Raw genomic sequence first — 19,624 nt, forward strand, 5'->3', positions numbered from 1 at the left:
GTGATGTGATCTATATTGTTGGTTGGCTGCAAATTCGACAACTTTATTGTAGCACTGTTCTAGTTTGGCTGACAGTGAGGAGTTGATATTGGTTAGGATAGGAGAGTCATATAATTGGGCAGGTAGTAGAAAAGTGGCTAGGTTTTGTCTACCTGAGTCACTGAGGTAGTGTTTTACTCTACAGAGGCAGCCAGTTCTATATTGGTCTTGCTGGATGACAGTACATTAAAGCTATTGTTTTGGGAGGAGAGAGAGAGTTGGGGGTGAACAGTAACAGTTTAGTTTTTTTTTTTTGATTGAAAGGTATTTTCCTAGGTAAGAGGGAGGTAGTTCCAGCTTCAGTCTTCTGGCGTACTCCTGATGAGAAGATAGAGAAGATGAAAGGCGGTCAAAAGATAAAGAGGTGGTGCTGCTCAGGGCACAGACTACTACTTTAATCCTAAAGGTAAAGGGTATCCTTTACTGGAAGCAAGAAAGTAGGAGGGTGTCAGTACTGCAACTGTGATCCTACTCAAGCATTTCTTGTTATGGTGAGCTTATCACACAAATGTACTTCATATGGATCACTGCTGCAGTATAATTCCTTACATATGAGAAGTTTCTCAGTGGTGTGGGAAAGCACCAAAGAAATCTCTGAAAAAAAATCGCCAGATCCTCCCTCCCCAGTTAGAGGAGATTCTGCAGATTTGCTGTACCATAGCCTTCCATGCATCTAGATAAGATGTCCAACTTACAGTGATTGGAAAACATATTAATGGAAGGCCGAATAGTGGCCCCACAAATGCTCTAAGCCGAGACATGCTTCAAGAAATCTGCTAATGCAGCAAGCTGCCTTGAAAGAATGAGCCCTCACCTGGTCCTGCAGCACTTTGTAATGTTTCATATACCAAATGGCAATGCAATCAACCAGCCACTTCAACAAAGTCTGCCAAGTCACTGCTCTGACCTGCTTAGCAAGAACAAAGGGGATGAACAGCTGATCAGTATGCCTAAATTCCTTTGTCCTTTCTGAGTTGTATCTAAGATGTCTGCAAATATCCAGATGATGTGAAATTTCCTATTTCCTATTTTAAAGTTCAGGAAAGGATACTAGTAATTGGACAGTTTGGTTTAGTGAGCAATCTGAGACCACCACCTTTGACATGAAGGAAGGGCTGATTCTTGGACTAACCCAGTCCTTCTGGAAAATGGTGAATGGCTCCTGATATATGAGGGCTTGTAATTCAGATATCCTGTGAGCTTACTTACTGCTCACCAGGGAGGCTGTTTTACAGTATCAGACCTATTCTGACATCATGAATAATTCCTTTTTAGCTACATCATATACCACATCATTTATATCACATTCAAAACAAAGACAGGGAGTGCAGCTGCAAGTTCAAAGGGCACTAATGTAGGTATTTCCAATACAAAGTTAAGGTCTACTAGAGGTGGAGTGGACATTCTAGGTGGTCATAGATGTGGAATCTTCATAAGGAATTGCTTCACTAACACATGGCTCACTAAACGTGGGTACAAAAATGTTCAAGCTGAGACTGTGGCTATATGTACCTTAAATAGATGAGTGAGCAGGGGAGGCCTGCAGAAAACAGGTATAACAGTATGACAGTGCCAAAAGGCAATCCCAATATTTTACTCTGCACCAGACAAACATCATCAGAAAAACGTTACTTGAGAAGAATCAAAATCAGATTATCCATACATTAAAAGCTGAGCCACTAGAAATTCAGGTGGATCAGTGTACCCAATTTCTGCCTGAGTAGTCTACAGACATCAGTAGTCTGAAGGGTGTTTCCTAGGCTACATAAACACTAAACAGAATCAATGCAGTCTATGCCAGTTAGGGACAATAAATGTCATCTTGAGTCCCCCTATTCTAGCCTTTTGCAACACCTTTAATATCTAAAGGGTGGGAGGAAAGGTGTAAAGGAAGAGGATGTTAGATTGGAATGAGAAGGTGTCCATTGCTCAAGCACCACAGCATGGTCCTCATATATGACTGCAGAAGCTAGTGTCCCTCTCATAAGGTGGTTAAGTCCATGTCCATTATCTCACATTAGCTGGAGAAGAGAATGTATTGCTTAGGTGACATTTGTGGCTATCAGTCAGATTCCTGCTGATGGGATGCAGGCTGTGAAGGCCATACTTGCCTGCACAACTAATTCCTAGGCCTGTACAGCTAATCTGCAGAGGTAGGTTAAGTGTCTGACTCTTTATTTGTTTATGTACAAGATTACTGTGAAGTTGTCAATTATGAACTTCAGGACCTCTGGTTTCCAAATTGCCCTGAAGTCTTTGAGTCTCTGGATCACAGGTAGCATTTCACCCAGGTTGATGTTGAGACCCTTCTGAATACTGATCCATTTGCCCTGCACGTTGGGCTGTTCAACATATGCTCCCCTAGGCTTTGTTGGAGGCCTCTGTGATAAATACTTGATTGGGTATTGGTTGTGAGATTGTCATGCCTGGTGTTATCTGACCTCTGTTGACCACCAACATAGCTTTTGTTGGATGTACCAAAGAGAAGAGGAATTTACTTGCTGAGTGGCTCTATGTGCTGTAGTTAACATGGTATGACACGCTACTGTACTTTATGTAGTCTTTTTATAGGTGCCATGAGGATGATAGACATCATGAACCCACCAGCTCAAGTAACCTTGCTTTGTCAATGGGTAGAAAGACCCTGCATTTATCAATATTTAGAATGGCCAAGGAAATGTTATGACTGTCCCAAATGCTGGGTTGAACTTTAGTTCATTCATGAAGAAACACCATATTCCACATAATTCAGAATGAGTATGACACAATTCTCTGCATTTCCTCCTCTTTTTGACCTGGCAGCAGTCATGCAGCTATGTATTGATATGGACTCCCTCTGCTGTCAAAAATGCTAATACTGGAGCCAAACATTTTGTAAAGACCCTAACAGTAGTAAGGAACAAAATGGCAAAGAAGTGAAATGGAAATGATTGTTCCCAAACCTGAAGGAACTTCCTGTGTTCTTTGACTATGGGAATATGTAGGTAAGTATCCTTGAGGTCTAAAATGACCACAAATGCTTTGAACATGATGCAGGGTTAGCATTTTGAACCTGGGAATCCTTAAGAAAGAGAGGAGAATGGAAAGGTCCAAAATCAGCCTCCACCATCAATCTGTTTTGGGCACGAGGAAGAGTCTTGAATGAAACCTGAAGCCCTCCTCTACTAAGGGACCTCCAATACAGCCCCCATTTCCACAGCTGGTCCACAGTGGAACAGCAAACCTGTAGTTGGTCCTCAGAATAGAAAGCATTTTTAGAAAGGGAGAAGGTCTATGAGTTCTATAGCCAAATGGGATGATGTTCAGTACCTACCTGCCTGTAATGATTAAGCCCCAACTGTCTTTGTAGAGACTGAGAGTCCACACCCACTAACACCATCACAAGAGAGTGGGGAAGTGAGGCAGCTATGTATGGGGAAAGGAAAGGTAGAACTTCAGATGAGTCGTGATTGTTTGGAGAGTTAGGTCAGGCAAGACCCAGAATACCTCCCAGATTTGATTTTTGCTTTCTCTTGCAATCTGTGTTTTTCAAAAGCCTGTTTTGTTTCTGTTCTGCTAGCTTTTAGTTTGGTACCAGTAGATTGGGCAGTATTTTGGGAACATGCACCACTGTACCTCAAATTTGGCGAAAAGCATTGCTTTACCATTTCCATCATTTCTTCTTTTTTTCTTCTTCTAATTTTTCTGAAGATGTCTTATGTTGGAGGACCAACAATCCAAGGCAGAAGTAAGCAAATGCCCTTTAACATACTCTGGCAAAGGCTGTATCAGCAACCATGGTTGCTTATGAATAACCAACCATAACACCCCTGCCCTGGATTGTGTGTTTATGATGTTGCAGCCACAGTTAATTGTGATCTTACTTTAATTTTGGGCTATGTGAGTAATTCTGGAGATTTGAACCTTGATAGCCTCCTTTAATGTCTGCTGTAAGATTCTTCATTTCCTTGGTGATCTCTACTTGATATTCTGCTATATGTGTTAGAAGTTAATGGCTCTGAAGACCAATGTAGAATTGTATACCCTTTTCTCAAAATATATTCAAAAATTTGACTCGTCATTCAGGAGAATTATGTGACCAAGCATTGAATTACAGTCCATGCAGGGGTCCATGGAGATAGCTGGCAGAGTCCACAACGGGATTCTTACACAAGTACTGGCAGACTTGCCGTACTATATAAAACTAGTCAATTTTCCTTGGAGTGCATGCCAAAAAGGGATCTTCAAATGCCTCAAATACTGAAGAAACTGGCCTGGACTTTGATTCTTCCAACCCTAAAGGTCCAAATACCATTTCTTGGATTTTAACACTTTGCAAGATTCCTATTTGATATATATATATATATATATATATATATATATACACACATATATATATATATATATATATATATACACACACACACACACACACACATATATATATATATATATATATATATATATATATATATATATACACACATATTTTAAATTCTCTACGTATTGCCTTGGAGAAAGAAGTTGATAGTAGTTTTGGAAAGAACACTCAGTTGTATATTACTTTATTTAATGTGCAATTCAGCTTCTTTACTGGACCTTTGGAGAAGGAAAAAAACATGGGGGAGAGGGTCAGAATCAGGCACAGTTTTTAAACATTAATCTAAGTCACATTAAAAGTTAATGAATTTTCTAAATTAAAAGATGTATGGGACTTGTCTGACATTGAGTAACTGTAGCAGTTGAGTCAGTGAGTAAAACTGAGGAAAAAAGTGTGTTCCGTAAATTTCTACAAAGACATGTATATATAACCAGATGTGTTTCTGTTTTTTTTTCTGTCCTGGATTTACAATGGGCAAGCTGATTGGGTTGTCCAATCAGCATTTACATTTTTGAATACAAAAACACTTTACTTCATTATTTAACTTATAAAATGCTTAATATTTAAGCATTTAAATAGTTAACTAAAACCACACACACACACACACAAAAACACATCAGTACAATATCAGCAATAGTAAACTGGACAAAGGCTGTGCAGTATACCATCCATCATATGTTTATTCATTAGTCATCATTTGGACACTGATAGTATGGCACAATTATTTAAGGAAAATAATGCAAGAAGAAGTAAAATGTTCAGTTTAACAATTAATACTGCAGAATAAATACAGTCAGCCTTAAACACAGTCACTGTAAGACCACTGTCAGAATGGGGTGGGACTCTAGGAACAAACTAGTTTTACTGTTTGTAAAAGCTCATGTGCCTGTTCTTTTTTTTTCTGTCCTTTCTCTCAACACCAGCCAATGTAAGAAGAAAGAAGGGTCACAGATCATATGGATACCTAACTCAAAGTCTTCTGTGGAATACGGTATGATTAGTCAAAGCTCACTTATTCAAATATCTCAACACTGAATGTTCAAGTTGCATCTAAAATAACTTTTTAAAAGCTGTTTTCGGTATAAGGCTTTGCCTTCCACAAGCCTTTACAGACTTAATGTTTACTCTGAGTCATTACACTTTGGATAAATGGGACATCATTCCTTTCCAGTCCAACATTCGGCCTTGAGGTGTTTTTCATAAAAGCTGCCACGGACCAACCATCATATCCTACTGTCAATGTTCCATGTTAAAACATCTACGTATATCTCAGTGAAGGTGCATTTGCTCTCCATACATCATTGATAAATTATCCTACTTTTACTTAATATAAATTATTTATCCAGAGATGTATATTTTTTCTATTAGAGCTCAGTTTAAGTTAGTTTTCTACTTTGTCTGACTTCCTGGTTGAAGTCACCCTTTGTAAACTTGCAGTCTGCTGCCATAACAATAACCATGGCATCAAAATAACTGCATTATGACCTCAGGCAAGGGGCAACAAAAAGCTAACTATAAAACTCAGTGGGAATAAATATCATCATATCTTTGTTTTCCTGCTAACAGCTTAGTGATAACTATTGAGAAAAAAATCAGTCTTGGCAACTTAATTTAAATAGCTCTCTACTTTAATACAATTTATTGGTTAAACTGTCAAGACATCAAGATTACACAAAGCCTCACTTGTAGGAATAGCCTTGTTTCATGCTTAGTTTGCAATGTTACAATATTCTCAGCTTTGTATTGCACACATATGCTTTAAACTGTGTTATGCATCTATACGGAAGGAGCATTTGTGCAGAGATTTCCATTGCTGCTTTTCACCACTTGGTTTTCTGGTGCCTAACTAGGGAGCTCTGAATTTTACCTGGGGCTTCCAAATACCAACAACATACTGACAGGTGAGCTGGCGAGCCTGTACATTTCATACAGATATACAAATAGTAAGAGAGACAGAGTGTGTATATATGCCTGATGCACAGGCATCCTATCAGGTGCTAGTTATTTGCCTTATGCTTGTTGAATACCATAACCAACTCTAGTTTCCCATGACCCAGAAAATGAAATTGCAGAATGAATAAATCTACACAACATTCTGAAATACAATGATACTACGGATTTTCTTTGTCTCTGAAACTGTTGAAAACAAAATGTGACCCTTTATTATCAATTTTAAGTACACACACAGACAAATGATCAGCTATGGAAATAACCGACATAGTAAACAAAGCCTCATGTAAATAATGTGGCAAGTTAAGAAAATATAAAGTTATCACCAGCTCTTTAGGATTTCATCCATGGGAAAATCTTGACAAAAGGCACAGTAGGACCACTTTATTTACATGGTTAAGCTATTGCTAACTGTTGAAACATATTCAATATCACTTCACAATACTAAGACTGACTAATCAGCTGACAAATATATGTAACATTTGCCATTTCAGAGTTAAAAGATGTGCAATCCATGGGCTCGGACCTGATTCCAGCCAATCTGTTACTATGAAGAGTATAATTACACTTAGATTAACTTTAGAATTTAATATACTATTGGAAAAGGGTAAGGTCCCTAAATCATGGAAACTATGATGTGTATCTTTTATTTATAAGAAAGAAAAGAGACCGGCTGTAAAAGTGCAAGCCAATTAGTTTTAACTTCACTAATTGGAAAGTGTTTTGAGAGATGCTTACTGGACCTTTTGGCCAATTTTGAGAATAGTATCTCTATACTAGATATTATTCAGTGTGGTTTCACTAAAGGAAAATCAACCCTCAGCAACTTAGTTAATTTTTATGACTACATAACAGAAGCTCTTGATCTGGGTTTGTTTCCTGATGCAAGTTTTTGACTTATCCAAAACTTTTGATAGCCTACCACATGTGTTTTTTATGAAGTGTTTAAGTGATCACAGAATAATCAGTTACATTACAAGGTAGAATCAAAATTGGTTGCTGGGTAGAAAACAAAGTGTTAATATTCAGAAGTGTTCACTGTGATTATCTAGATGTAAATGTTGCCATTCGTCAGGGATCTGTGTTAGGTCCCGCCTTGTTCAATCTAGTGTTATCAACATTTCCTAAGGCAAAAACTGCGTATCAGACTTCACTGATTATTGTAAAATTGGATTTACACTGCAAAAACCTTCTGACATAGATGAGCTAAATGAATATCTAAACATAAATAGCGACTGAGCAAAGGATATAGGATTATCATTTAGTACAGACAAATGCAAAGTTGTGAATTTTTCAAATAAAATTATTAAACAACTGGTTTACTTGATGGCTACTCAACTGAAGGAAGTCAAGGAATATAAAGACGTAGGAATGCTGATTACTTCAAATTTTCCTTTTAAATCTCATTCTGAACTCATAGTAGCCAGAGCTGCTAAACATGAGCTATTTTTTTAAGAAAACTATCAACAAGGGATGAAAGTGTATTAACACCAGTATTCAAAACTTGTAACAAACATCTCCTGGAATATAATAATTCCTTCTGTGTGTATACCACAGGACAGTTAAGAAGTTCATAGGAAATTTACAAAAAAATATTACGAAGTTGAACCACTTGGATATGGATCATGATATGAGACAAAAAAATTATTTAGTGCCTGTTATAGGTACCCAAATGAAAAGAAAAACATTCAATCAGTCCTGGATAAAGTACCTTTCAGAATAAACATAGAAAAATCCAAAAATAGCAGAAAAAGGCAACACCAAAGCAGATAATCCTTTTAAAACAAACTTTTAATCCAACAGATTATAAAGACCGTGAGCGCTTTCACGTTATCACAACGTTTCATCAGACGTTAAGTAAAAACCATTAACTGCCAACCATAAATAGTAAATTCAAACCCTTCTGGCCTATGGTTCAACAGAAACAATTATGGCATCATGTTGAAATTTAAAAAGACATGCTTTATAAACAACATTCTTCAAAATATATACATAAATAAAGCAGGTATCATAAGAAACACTTATAAAGCACATGTGCATTCGATATATAAATATTAATATAATACATATGTTTATAAATATCACAAAAAACATACACATTTTTATATTTAAATAAATTTAAAATTAAAAAATGTATGTAGTGTAGTTCATTCTAACAACTAACTAAAAACAGTATATACGTATGCTTGTGTCTAAAAATCATAACTGTGAAAATTAAAATTCTATTTAAAGTGACTAATGTGCATGTGGTCTGGCTGATAAAAAAGGTTTTAATGTCATCCTATCATTCAGTCCACTCATTTTATGTGCTTGCAAGCGTATTATCCATCTACTTTCTCTACCCTCCATGTAAGTCTTAACATTCCCTAATCTGCCTGATTTCTTAATCAATTATAATGCTTTAAACTTAAACTTATGTGTCATACCGTAGGTTAGCACATGTTTAGCTAATGCGTTATCATCTTCTTTGTTTATAGCATAAATATGCTCTCTTACACTTTCTCTGAGGGTCCTATTGGTTTTAATATTGACAGGGTTGATGAAGAAGGTTTGAATACAAGAGGAAATGAGGGGCTTAAAGTGATTATTCCGTTTACTAATAGGAATAATAAGGTAAGAGAAATAACAGAGAGAAATTGGAGATTATTGAATGTAGATGACGATATCACTACGATAACAGGTAATAGGCCGAGATACAAATATAGAAATACAAAATCACTTAAGTGATTACTTTGTTATGAGCAAGAAAAAATTCATACTGTAAGATATTCAGACAGACAGGGGACATTTGCTTGTAGGGGCTGCAACCAGTGCCCATACATGGCAGGTGATAATACATTTGTTCACCCTGATACTAGACAGGATTATTTGTTTAAACAATATGCGGATTGTAAGACGAGGGACTTGGTGTACCTGGCACAGTGCCAGGCATGCAAGTCCTTCTATGTAGGTAAAACCAATAGGACCCTCAGAGAATGTGTAAGAGAGCATATTTATGCTATAAACAAAGAAGATGATAACGCATTAGCTAAACATGTGCTAACCTACGGTATGACACATAAGTTTAAGTTTAGAGCATTAGAATTGATTAAGAAATCAGGCAGATTAGGGAATGTTAAGACTTACATGAAGGGTAGAGAAAGTAGATGGATAATACGCTTGCAAGCACATAAAATGAGTGGACTGAATGATAGGATGACATCAAAACCTTTTTTTATCAGCCAGACCACATGCACATTAGTCACTTTAAATAGAATTTTAATTTTCACATTTTCATGTGGATGATTTTTAGACACAAGTATACGTTGTTGTGTCTTTTGGCTTATCCCGGTTAGGGGTCGCCACAGCGGAACTCCGGTCCGCTAATGTTTAGTAGTGGATTTTTACGTGCCGAGTTACCAGCCCTGACGCACAACCTTCAACGAAGGCACGCCCATTCAAGCATGCCTCCACACAGAAGACACTCTAGCTGAGAATCAAATGCGACATCATCTATGCTGTGAGGAGACACCGCTACCGCACCACTACCGCAAGCATACGTATATACTGTTTTTAGTTAGTTGTTAGAATGAACTACACTACATACATTTTTTAATTTTAAATTTATTTAAATATAAAAATGTGTATGTTTTTGTGATATTTATAAGCAAATATATTACATCAATATTTATATATCGAATGCACATGTGCTTTTATAAGTGTTTCTTATGATGCATGCTTTATTTATGTATATATTTTGAAGAATGTTGTTTATAAAGCATGTCTTTTTAAATTTTAAATTTCAACATGATGCCATAATTGTTTCTGTTGAACCATAGGCCAGAAGGGTTTGAATTTACTATTTATGGTTGGCAGTTAATGGTTTTTACTTAAAGTCTGATGAAACGTTGTGATAACGTGAAAGCGCTCACTGTCTTTATAATCTGTTGGATTAAAAGTTAGTTTTAAAAGGATTATCTGATTTGGTGTTGCCTTTTTCAGCTATTTTTGGATTTTTCTATGTTTATTCTGAAAGGCACTTTATCCAGGACTGATTGAGTGTTTTTCTTTTCATTTGGATACATTGTTTCCCAACGGTCGCTGGAACATGGCAGAGGGAGTATTAAATGAGAACATTTGTCTGTTAGAGGGAAGTGATTCCTTACAAAGATTTTTCAATGTTGAAAGCAACCCTTTGTTACGCCTTACTACTACAGAATTGACGAGAGAAGGGGAAGAGACAGTAAGTACCCTCAGGAACATGAATGTTTTGCAGTTGATAAGAAAGTTAGAGAATAAAATGACTAAATTAAAGTCTACACAATGGCAAAGACTCCATATGGAGGCGTGTCTTAGTTTTAAGGTGGTACCAAGAGGATTACGTGTTATAAAAATGCCTACCTTCAATACCACCTATCCTGAACTGCTAATAAAATGGCAAAAATTAAATTTAGACACTAGCCATGGCTACATTAAGCTTCTAATTGAGCAGTATAAGAATATAGAAGCAGTGTTGGCCATGGAAATTACTTCTACAAGAAATGAGCTCAAGGATGTCTTAAGTGTGACAGAAATGGACAGCTTCATTAGTGATCTCACTATAAGTTTAATGGCACTTGATAATAAGTTATTACAGGAGAAGAAGAAGAAATTGGAGAGAGACTTCAACGATTTTTGCAGGGGCAATGTCTTCTCGTGGCCCAGGGAGACTAATGCTGCCATTAACAACACACAGAGAGCATTTCCCCCTTCCACAAGCAGGGAGGGGCGGATCACTGAAGGTACAACGATGACGACACCGGAAACAATGGCACAGGTGGTGTAACAAACCAAAGAATTGAGGGGAACTCAGAACAGCAGTGCTCAAGGAGGCACCATGTGTTTGCCAGGTAGGGAAGTCGTCTCACATCTGGGCAGCATGGATGTCAGGAGGAAAGTTCAACAGGAAACGGCCACAGCTTCCACAGGGAATGTGGAGATACCGGCACATGATAGCAACAACCTTTAATCCTTTCCATTACCAATACACCAGATAGAGAGGCAAGTTTGGTCTCCACAGAACTGTGTGAGGAAGCGCAAGGGTTCAGAAGAGAGGTACGAATTTCAGCGCAAGGTGCTACAACCGATACAGAGGTCTTGATTATTAACTTATCCAGGTATATACTTTGCAATAGTGAGAGAGCTCTGTTAAACAAAGGTCTCTCATTTAGTCTAAAAACTCTGACTTAATGGATGTGATTATAGACATTAAAATGTTCACTAGAAATGTGGCGCTGAAAATTATGTTTGGGGATAATATGAATAAGGATTATAAAGTTTCTAAAAAAACTTCTACATTTATACCTCAGATGCATCCACTTTTAGAAGCATTTGAAAGAGCTTGTGAAAGTGATTTATTACAATTGTCAAAGTCACACACCAGACCTGACTTTTTTAATTTAACTAGTAAAGAATCTGAAGTTTTGAATAGACTGCAGAACAATGCTGAGATAGTAATTAGACAGGCAGACAAGGGTGGAGCTGTGGTGTTGCTGGATAGAGATTTCTATAAGAGGAAAATGGAGCGACTATTGGTTGACAACAACACTTATAAGTTATTAAGTAAGGTGCAACTAGACAAGATCATAAAAAGTGCTCATAGTGAATTATATGACCTTCTCTTATGTAGAGTAATAGACACAGATCTGTATAGATACTTTTTGGTTGAGAAACCGATCATCCCCACTTTCAGGGGACTGCCGAAGGTCATAAAAGATTGATGGACCCCAATATGAGACCTATAGTCTCGGGGAGGGGATGGCTTACAGAAACACTCTCCATTTATTTGGAAAAACAGCTTAGACCAGTGGTAGATGGCATATCCACTATAATTAGAGATACACAACAGTTCTTAGAGACCTATGCTGGGTATGTTTTTTTCTGATGCAGACAATGGTAATGAACTTTTGGTTTCACTTGATGTTGTGTCTTTATTTACATCCATACCAAATAACACAGGAATGGAGTATGTTAGGCTCTTATTAATTGAAGAAGGAGTGCCAAGGGATCTCATTATGAGATACATGTTGGACATTGTATTGAATAATAATGTCTTTATATATATGAACAGGAATATTTTCTACAAACCAAGGGGGTGGCAATGGGCACCCAGTATGCGAACTCATATGCCAACCTAGTGTTGGCATATTGGGAGAAGACATATGTATTGAACAGTGGAGATTATGGGGAGTACATTGGTTACTACAAATGTTTTGTAGATGATGTTTTTCTTGCATGGAAGGGAACTAGTGAACGACTGGAAGAATTTGTGGCATATCTGAATGGGACAACAGATTTTCTGTCTTTTGAATGTGTTAGTTCCCTGAGGAGATTACAATTTTTAGATGCAATTGAGCAAGGAGGAAGATGGATTACACACTAATATGTTTAGGAAACAATGTTGGAAAAACAGCTTGCTATATCAGAGCAGCATGCATCCAACTCGCATTTATCCTAATATAATGAAGAGTGAAATACTAAGGGTATCAAGACTTACTAGTCATGATGAATCTTACAGAGAAGCATGTAAGACATTGGCAGATAACTTTAAACAACGAGGCTATAAAGACGTTGAGATAGAGAGATCTATGTATAATAGTAGGTCACATAGAAATAGAAAAGGAAGACCATACTTCCAAAGTAATATAAATATTGACAGGGTTGATGAAGAAGGTTTGAATGCAAGAGGAAATGAGGGGCTTAAAGTGATTATTCCATTTACTATTAGAAATAATAAGGTAAGAGAAGTAACAGAGAGAAACTGGAGATTATTGAATGTAAATGATGATATCACTACGACAGTAGGTAATAGGCCGAGATACACATATAGAAACACAAAATCACTTAAGCGATTACTTTGTTATGAGCAAGAAAAGATTCATACTATAAGATATTCAGACAGACAGGGGACATTTGCTTGTAGGGGCTGCAACCAGTGCCCATACATGGCAAGTGATAATACATTTGTTCACCCTGATACTAGACAGGATTATGCGTTTAAACAATATGCGGATTGTAAGACGAGGGACTTGGTGCACCTGGCACAGTGCCAGGCATGCAAGTCCTTCTATGCAGGTAAAACCAATAGGACCCTCAGAGAAAGTGTAAGAGAGCATATTTATGCTATAAACAAAGAAGATGATAATGCATTAGCTAAACATGTGCTAACCTACGGTATTGACACATAAGTTTAAGTTTAGAGCATTAGAATTGATTAAGAAATCAGGCAGATTAGGGAATGTTAAGACTTACACGGAGGGTAGAGAAAGTAGATGGATAATACGCTTGCAAGCACATAAAGTGAGTGGACTGAATGATAGGATGACGTTAAAACCTTTTTTATCAGCCAGACCACATGCACATTAGTCACTTTAAATAGAATTTTAATTTTCACAGTTATGATTTTTAGACACAAGCATACGTATATACTGTTTTTAGTTAGTTGTTAGAATGAACTACACTACATATATTTTTTAATTTCAAATGTATTTAAATATAAAATGTGTATGTTTTTGTAATATTTATAAGCATATGTATTATACTAATATTTATATATCGAATGCACATGTGCTTCATAACTGTTTCTTATGATGCATACTTTATTTATGTATATATTTTGAAGAATGTTGTTTATAAAGCATGTCTTTTTAAATTTTAAATTTCAACATGATGCCATAATTGTTTCTGTTGAACCATAGGCCAGAAGGGTTTGAATTTACTATTTATGGTTGGCAGTTAATGGTTTTTACTTAAAGTCTGAAGAAACGTTGTGATAACGTGAAAGTGCTCACTGCCTTTATAATCTGTTGGATTTAAAATTTGTGTTAAAAGGATTATCTGCTTTGGTGTTGCCTTTTTCAGCTATTTTTGGATTTGCCTGTTATAGGTACATTCAGGCTAAATTAATCTTAGCATACAAAATATTTTATGACCCAGTTCTGCAAATCATGTTTGATTTAGATACTAATACATGCATTAAAATGCAAAAGCATAACAATATGCCGTTTATAATGAAAACAGGCAATTCTGCAATGAGGTCTCAGTATATTTCTGTTAAAATTACAAAACCATGGAATGACATCCTATTTAATGTTAAACAATCTAAGAGCTTGGAATCTTTCAAGAAAATGTAGATACATGGACTGGTAGAAAGGCAGACATACCATATTTGGAGGAATCAGTATTCCTTGAAGGCCACTCAGTCTAAAATGCTGTCTTTGAATTTACGAACTTATCATGTAAAAAAAAAAAATTCAAGGAAATTTACAAACTATGAAACAACATGTACTTACAAAACATAAAAGTACAGAGGAAGATAAGAAAAGATGACAACCAAATAAATCAGTAATAAAAATCAAACAAAATAAATAATTTAAATTCTAACCTGTATAATGTAAGTTCAAAAAGAGTATAATAAACATTTCTATAAATGTTAAAGCTCCATTCAAGTAAAAAATATGTCATACAAACTGCTTTAACACCATTGTTATACTTACTAAACTAAAATAAAATTAAAAAACACCACCATTAAAGTCACAAATTACTAAAAAAAAAGCAAAACTAAAACTTGAATCCTCCTAAACATTAATTATAAAAAAACAACCATATTTGCCTAACAGCAATAATCTGTGGCACGCTTTGGGCTACAGTACTGACTGCTCATCTTGTTATCAATTGCCAAATTATAAGTCAATTCCACCATCACTCACAACACCTCTTCCACAGATTATTGTTCAAATTAAGTTCCACTCAGTACAGAAGATATGTTTAGGCATCTGCTGTGAAAAGTAAAAATAAAATATACTACACGGCCATATCTTTTCATTTACAACAAAATATGATTTTCTTCACTTCTTGTCTAACATGAGAAAAAATCCCCAAATGCCAGAATAAAATCAACATAGTTCACTTACCAATTTCTTCCACCTCTTCCAGATAGTCATTGTATTCTACAAGACTAGTAAAGTCTTCTTCTCTTTTGTTATACCTTTATAAGATAAAAACATAAAAAATGATTGGTTTAATATAATTAAGGTATTGATTCACAAAAATAATTGCAAGCAGATGCTAACCTTCTGATTAATACTGTAACAAAATATTTTTGCAACTAAATGTAAAATCTTTTGAATCTCTTGCACAATCAACACAGTAGCCACAATTCTTGCAAAAAGTTAGGTACTTCTGCACTCAGTTTATCATTCACAGCAAGTACTGAGTACACACCCTGAAGTATTGCCAAAACTCCTTTTAAACATAAGGCAGCAGAACAAACTGAAGTATTGTCATAATTCCTTTTAAACATAAGACAGCACAATACAAATATGCACATTTCTATCAGAGGAGGCACAAGAACCCATGTAGTGTTCCAGTTTTTACAGCCCCCACTCAGTTTTACTTCTTTCCTTGTGCACTGAGGCTACTGCATTTCATGGATCTTTGCCATCATTATGCTTGTACAAGACAAGTACCATAAAACAGTAATTCAGTAAAGCAACACAATTATTTACTATGCTTAGTCCCTCTAAAAAAGGCAAAACAGTATAACATAAGAAGTTTGCTTTATACATCACTATAACCATAATATCACACTGTATTTTCAATTAATTTTGTTACTTTTTTTTTGGGGGGGGGGATAGGGGAGTTGGTGTTCCCCTGACTCCCCTCCATCTTTCTCTGTCTCTGAACAGGGTACCAGCTCCCTTTTCCTTTACAAATAGAATTAAGTAAAGTATCTTCTGCTTGTGTCTTTCGGCATTTCCCGGTTAGGGGTCGCCACAGCTGAACTCTGGTCCGCTAATGATTGGCAGTAGAGTTTTACGTGCTGGCTTGCCGGGCCTAACGCACAACCTTCAATGAATGAACGCCCATTCATGCATGTCGCCACACAGAAGACGCTCTAACTGTGAGGCGACAACGCTACTATATATATATATATATATATATATATATATATATATATACATATATATATATATATATATATATATATATATATATATATACACGCACATACATATCAAAGCAAGAGTACTTATTTTTTAATTAGTTACACTTTTGTTGCCAGGGTAGTAAGCTGATTGCAAAGGATCTAATCCACCCACTGTCCAAGAGGTACCCAGCAAAATAGAGATATTAAAGTGATTCAGGAGAAGACATTTTAATCTTACCACATGGCAGACTACAGTAAAAATAAAAAGTAAAAAGAAGTTATGTCTTACCATAACATTCCATCTGTGTTGTTCATCTTCTTTCATTCATCACTGATGGATTCGGTTCTGAGCCCTCGGAATCAAGTTGGCCTATTACCAAGCTTGAGCCAGCCAAAACAACTCTCAAGCTAAGTCTCTACCCAGTATGCCCTTCTCCCTGTTACCTCAGATTGAGTTTGCTAAGAAAGGAAGTAAAGCCGAGGCCACTTCTATGCAAGTACCCTAGTGCACCACTTAGACCCAAAGCATACCCTATCAGCCTTTGGAGGTGGAAGGAGGGAGGGAAGTGATGAATGAAAGAAGATGAACAACACAGATGGAATGTTATGGAAAGACATACCGTCTTTATCTGATGTTGTTAATCTTCTTTCCATTCATCACTGATGGGACAGAATCCCAAGCTACCTTGAGGTCCATGGGCGGCCCTTATGAAAAAACATTCCTGAGTACCAGTGAGCTGAAGGCAGCTCTCCCCCTGGTGACCAGGTCCAATTTGTAATGACTGATAAAAGTATGAGGCTTAGCCCAAGTAGCTGCTGTGCAGATGTCATCCATGGATGCCCTGGAATGGAATGCTATAGAAGTTGCCATAGATCTAGTGGAGTGGGCTTTAACTTTTGGCATGGATTCATTATGGAGGGAATAAATGACACGTATGCAGTCCCTTAGCCATTTTGATAATGTAACCTTGGAAACAGCCTCTCCCATTTTGGGTCCTGAAAAGGAGATGAAAAGCTGTTAAGATTTATGGATAGGTTTGGTCCTGTCTAGGTAAAACCTTAATTGTCTATGTACATCTAAGGTGTGAAGGCAATACTCACCTCTATTGGCAAAATTCGGAAAGAACACTGGTAGGTCAATGAACTGGTTAATAGAGAATTCAGACACAACTTTGGGAAGAAACGATGGGTTTGTTCGCAGTGACAGTCTTTATGAAAGACCAGGTAGAGCCTCTTGATACACAATGCCTGCAGCTCCGAGACTCTTCTAGTAGAGGTAATGACTACCAGGAACAAAGATTTCCAAGACAAGAACTTTAGGTCACACTTAGCCACAGGCTCAAAGGGCTTTTGAGTCAAAGACTGGAGGACTAAAGTAAGGTTCCATGGTACTACGGGCTGTCTGAGAGGAGGTCTGAGATGAGAGGGTCCCTTTGAGGAAAGCCTTGCAAAGGCATAATGAAATAAGATGGGTGCCATCTATACCATTGTGGAAGTTAGAAATTGCCTCTAGATCTACGCAAATTTTAGAGGCAGAGGCTCTGTTATCAAAAAACAGCCAAATATTGAAGCACTACAGTAATTGGAGCCGAATACGAGTCTAGCATGTTATCCCTGGACCAAATGGAAAACGTTTTCCATTTATCCTGATATAGTCTTCTGGTGGATGGTTTTTGAGAGGCCAGAATGATGTCTTGAACAGGTGAGGAGAGATTAGCATGCCTGAAGACTAGCGGAAGTGGAGAAACCAAGCTGTTAGCTTGAGAGTGACCAGGTTGGGGTGACTCAACCCTTGGGGTTGAGTGATCAGATCTGATAGAGGGTCCAGACTCCACAGCGGGAATACTAGGTGAGGCCGAAGAAAAGAGAAACAAACTTGTCGAGACCAGAATGGGGCTATGACAATCACCTTGCATCTCAACCAAAGAGCTTTCTTCAGAAATTGTGGGATCAGAGAAATGGGAGGATAGGCGTAGAGTTGACCCATGGGGCAATCGCAGATCAGAGTGTCCTTCGGTGACTCCTCCTACGAGGGAAGTAGCTACTGCACTTGGTGTCTGATGGGGATGCAAAAAGATTGCAGCAAGGCTGGCCCCAGTGGCTAAAGAATACAGACGCCACCTCAGGGTTGAGGGACCACTTGTGGGGCATGAGGATGCATCTGCACAGTTTGTCTGCAATCATGTTGGAGCTCCCTGGGATATGCATTGCTATCAGAAAGTGGTTGGAAGCTATCGCCCACTGCCAGATTCTCATGGCTTCTCGACAAAGGGGGTAGGACTTGGTTCCTCCTTGCTTGTTGATGTACCAGACCACTGACATATTGTCTGATTGGATTACAATTGTCCCGGGGGAGAGCTGCATGGAATGCCTGCAACAATAACAGCATGGCCCTCAGTTCTAGGACACTGATATGTAAGTGGGACTCCGAGTTGGACCATGTGCCTTGGATAGTCTTTCCCTGAAAATGGCCCCCCCACCCGATCAGGGAACCATCCGTGGTCACAATGGCTGTGGGCTGGGCGGGTTGAAAAGGTCATCTCCAAAGATCTTCGTCTGGCCTCATCTACCAAGATCTAAAGCAAGTCCTGTTTGCAAGAGTTGGTTATTCGAATCTTGTAATCCAGGGGATGACAGTTTGGGAACCATTGACACAGAAGGAACCATTGTAGAATTCGCATATGTAGCTTTGCTAGAGGCACTATTAGAAATGACGTAGACATAGAACCCAGAGCTTGAAGAACTTGTTTTGCAGGGACTGATGTTTGAGAGAGACTCACTCAGATGTGAAGCCTCAATCGGTGGAGTCTGTGAAGAGGGAGTGATACCAGACAGGACTGGGTATTGAACATTGCTTCAATGAACTCTATTTGTTGTGTAGGGATAAGATTTGATTTCTCCCAATGTATTGTTATTCCACCCCCCCCCCCCACCCTGTCACTGTCGTGTTCTTGAATACCACTGTCTTTCTAGTTGCCTGCCCCTTATGTTAATTTGGCCATATATCTCATTTCCTCTCTGCTTTCACTGGCTTGTGTGAGTAAGAACAAAATTATCATTTTGTGAAATCACTCCCCTTCAACTATTTAAATTTATTGGCCATTCTACTGTATTCCATAGTACCGGAATACAAAAGTGATCACCCTCTTTCAATCTATCTTGCTGACTCTCCACTAAAACTTAACTTTTTAGACAGGTAAAACTTATGTTACTTACTTTCACATCTAACTTCTCTAGTGCACACTGCAGTGTTTAGGATAAACCTTTTTTTTCATCTTACCTTTAAGCATCCCTGTGACTAGCACTTCCTCTAATACCTGCTGGAAAGC

The 19,624-nt window shown here is 37.5% G+C and overlaps 1 protein-coding gene across 1 annotated transcript in view; it reads right to left on the bottom strand.

Moving 5' to 3' along the window:
- The window catches only part of MNAT1 (MNAT1 component of CDK activating kinase), a 2,168,423-nt gene that overhangs the window by 1,613,905 nt on the left and 534,894 nt on the right, over positions 1 to 19,624 (bottom strand). Inside the window, exon 3 of the mRNA XM_044074483.1 lies at positions 15,280 to 15,353. Within this exon, the coding sequence (XP_043930418.1) occupies positions 15,280 to 15,353 (74 nt within the window). The remainder of the gene's footprint in view (positions 1 to 15,279; positions 15,354 to 19,624) is intronic.

This window comes from Protopterus annectens, chromosome 6.part0 (assembly GCF_019279795.1).
Source record: "Protopterus annectens isolate FY-2018-M chromosome 6.part0, PAN1.0, whole genome shotgun sequence".
Taxonomy (NCBI): Eukaryota; Metazoa; Chordata; order Ceratodontiformes; family Protopteridae; genus Protopterus; species Protopterus annectens.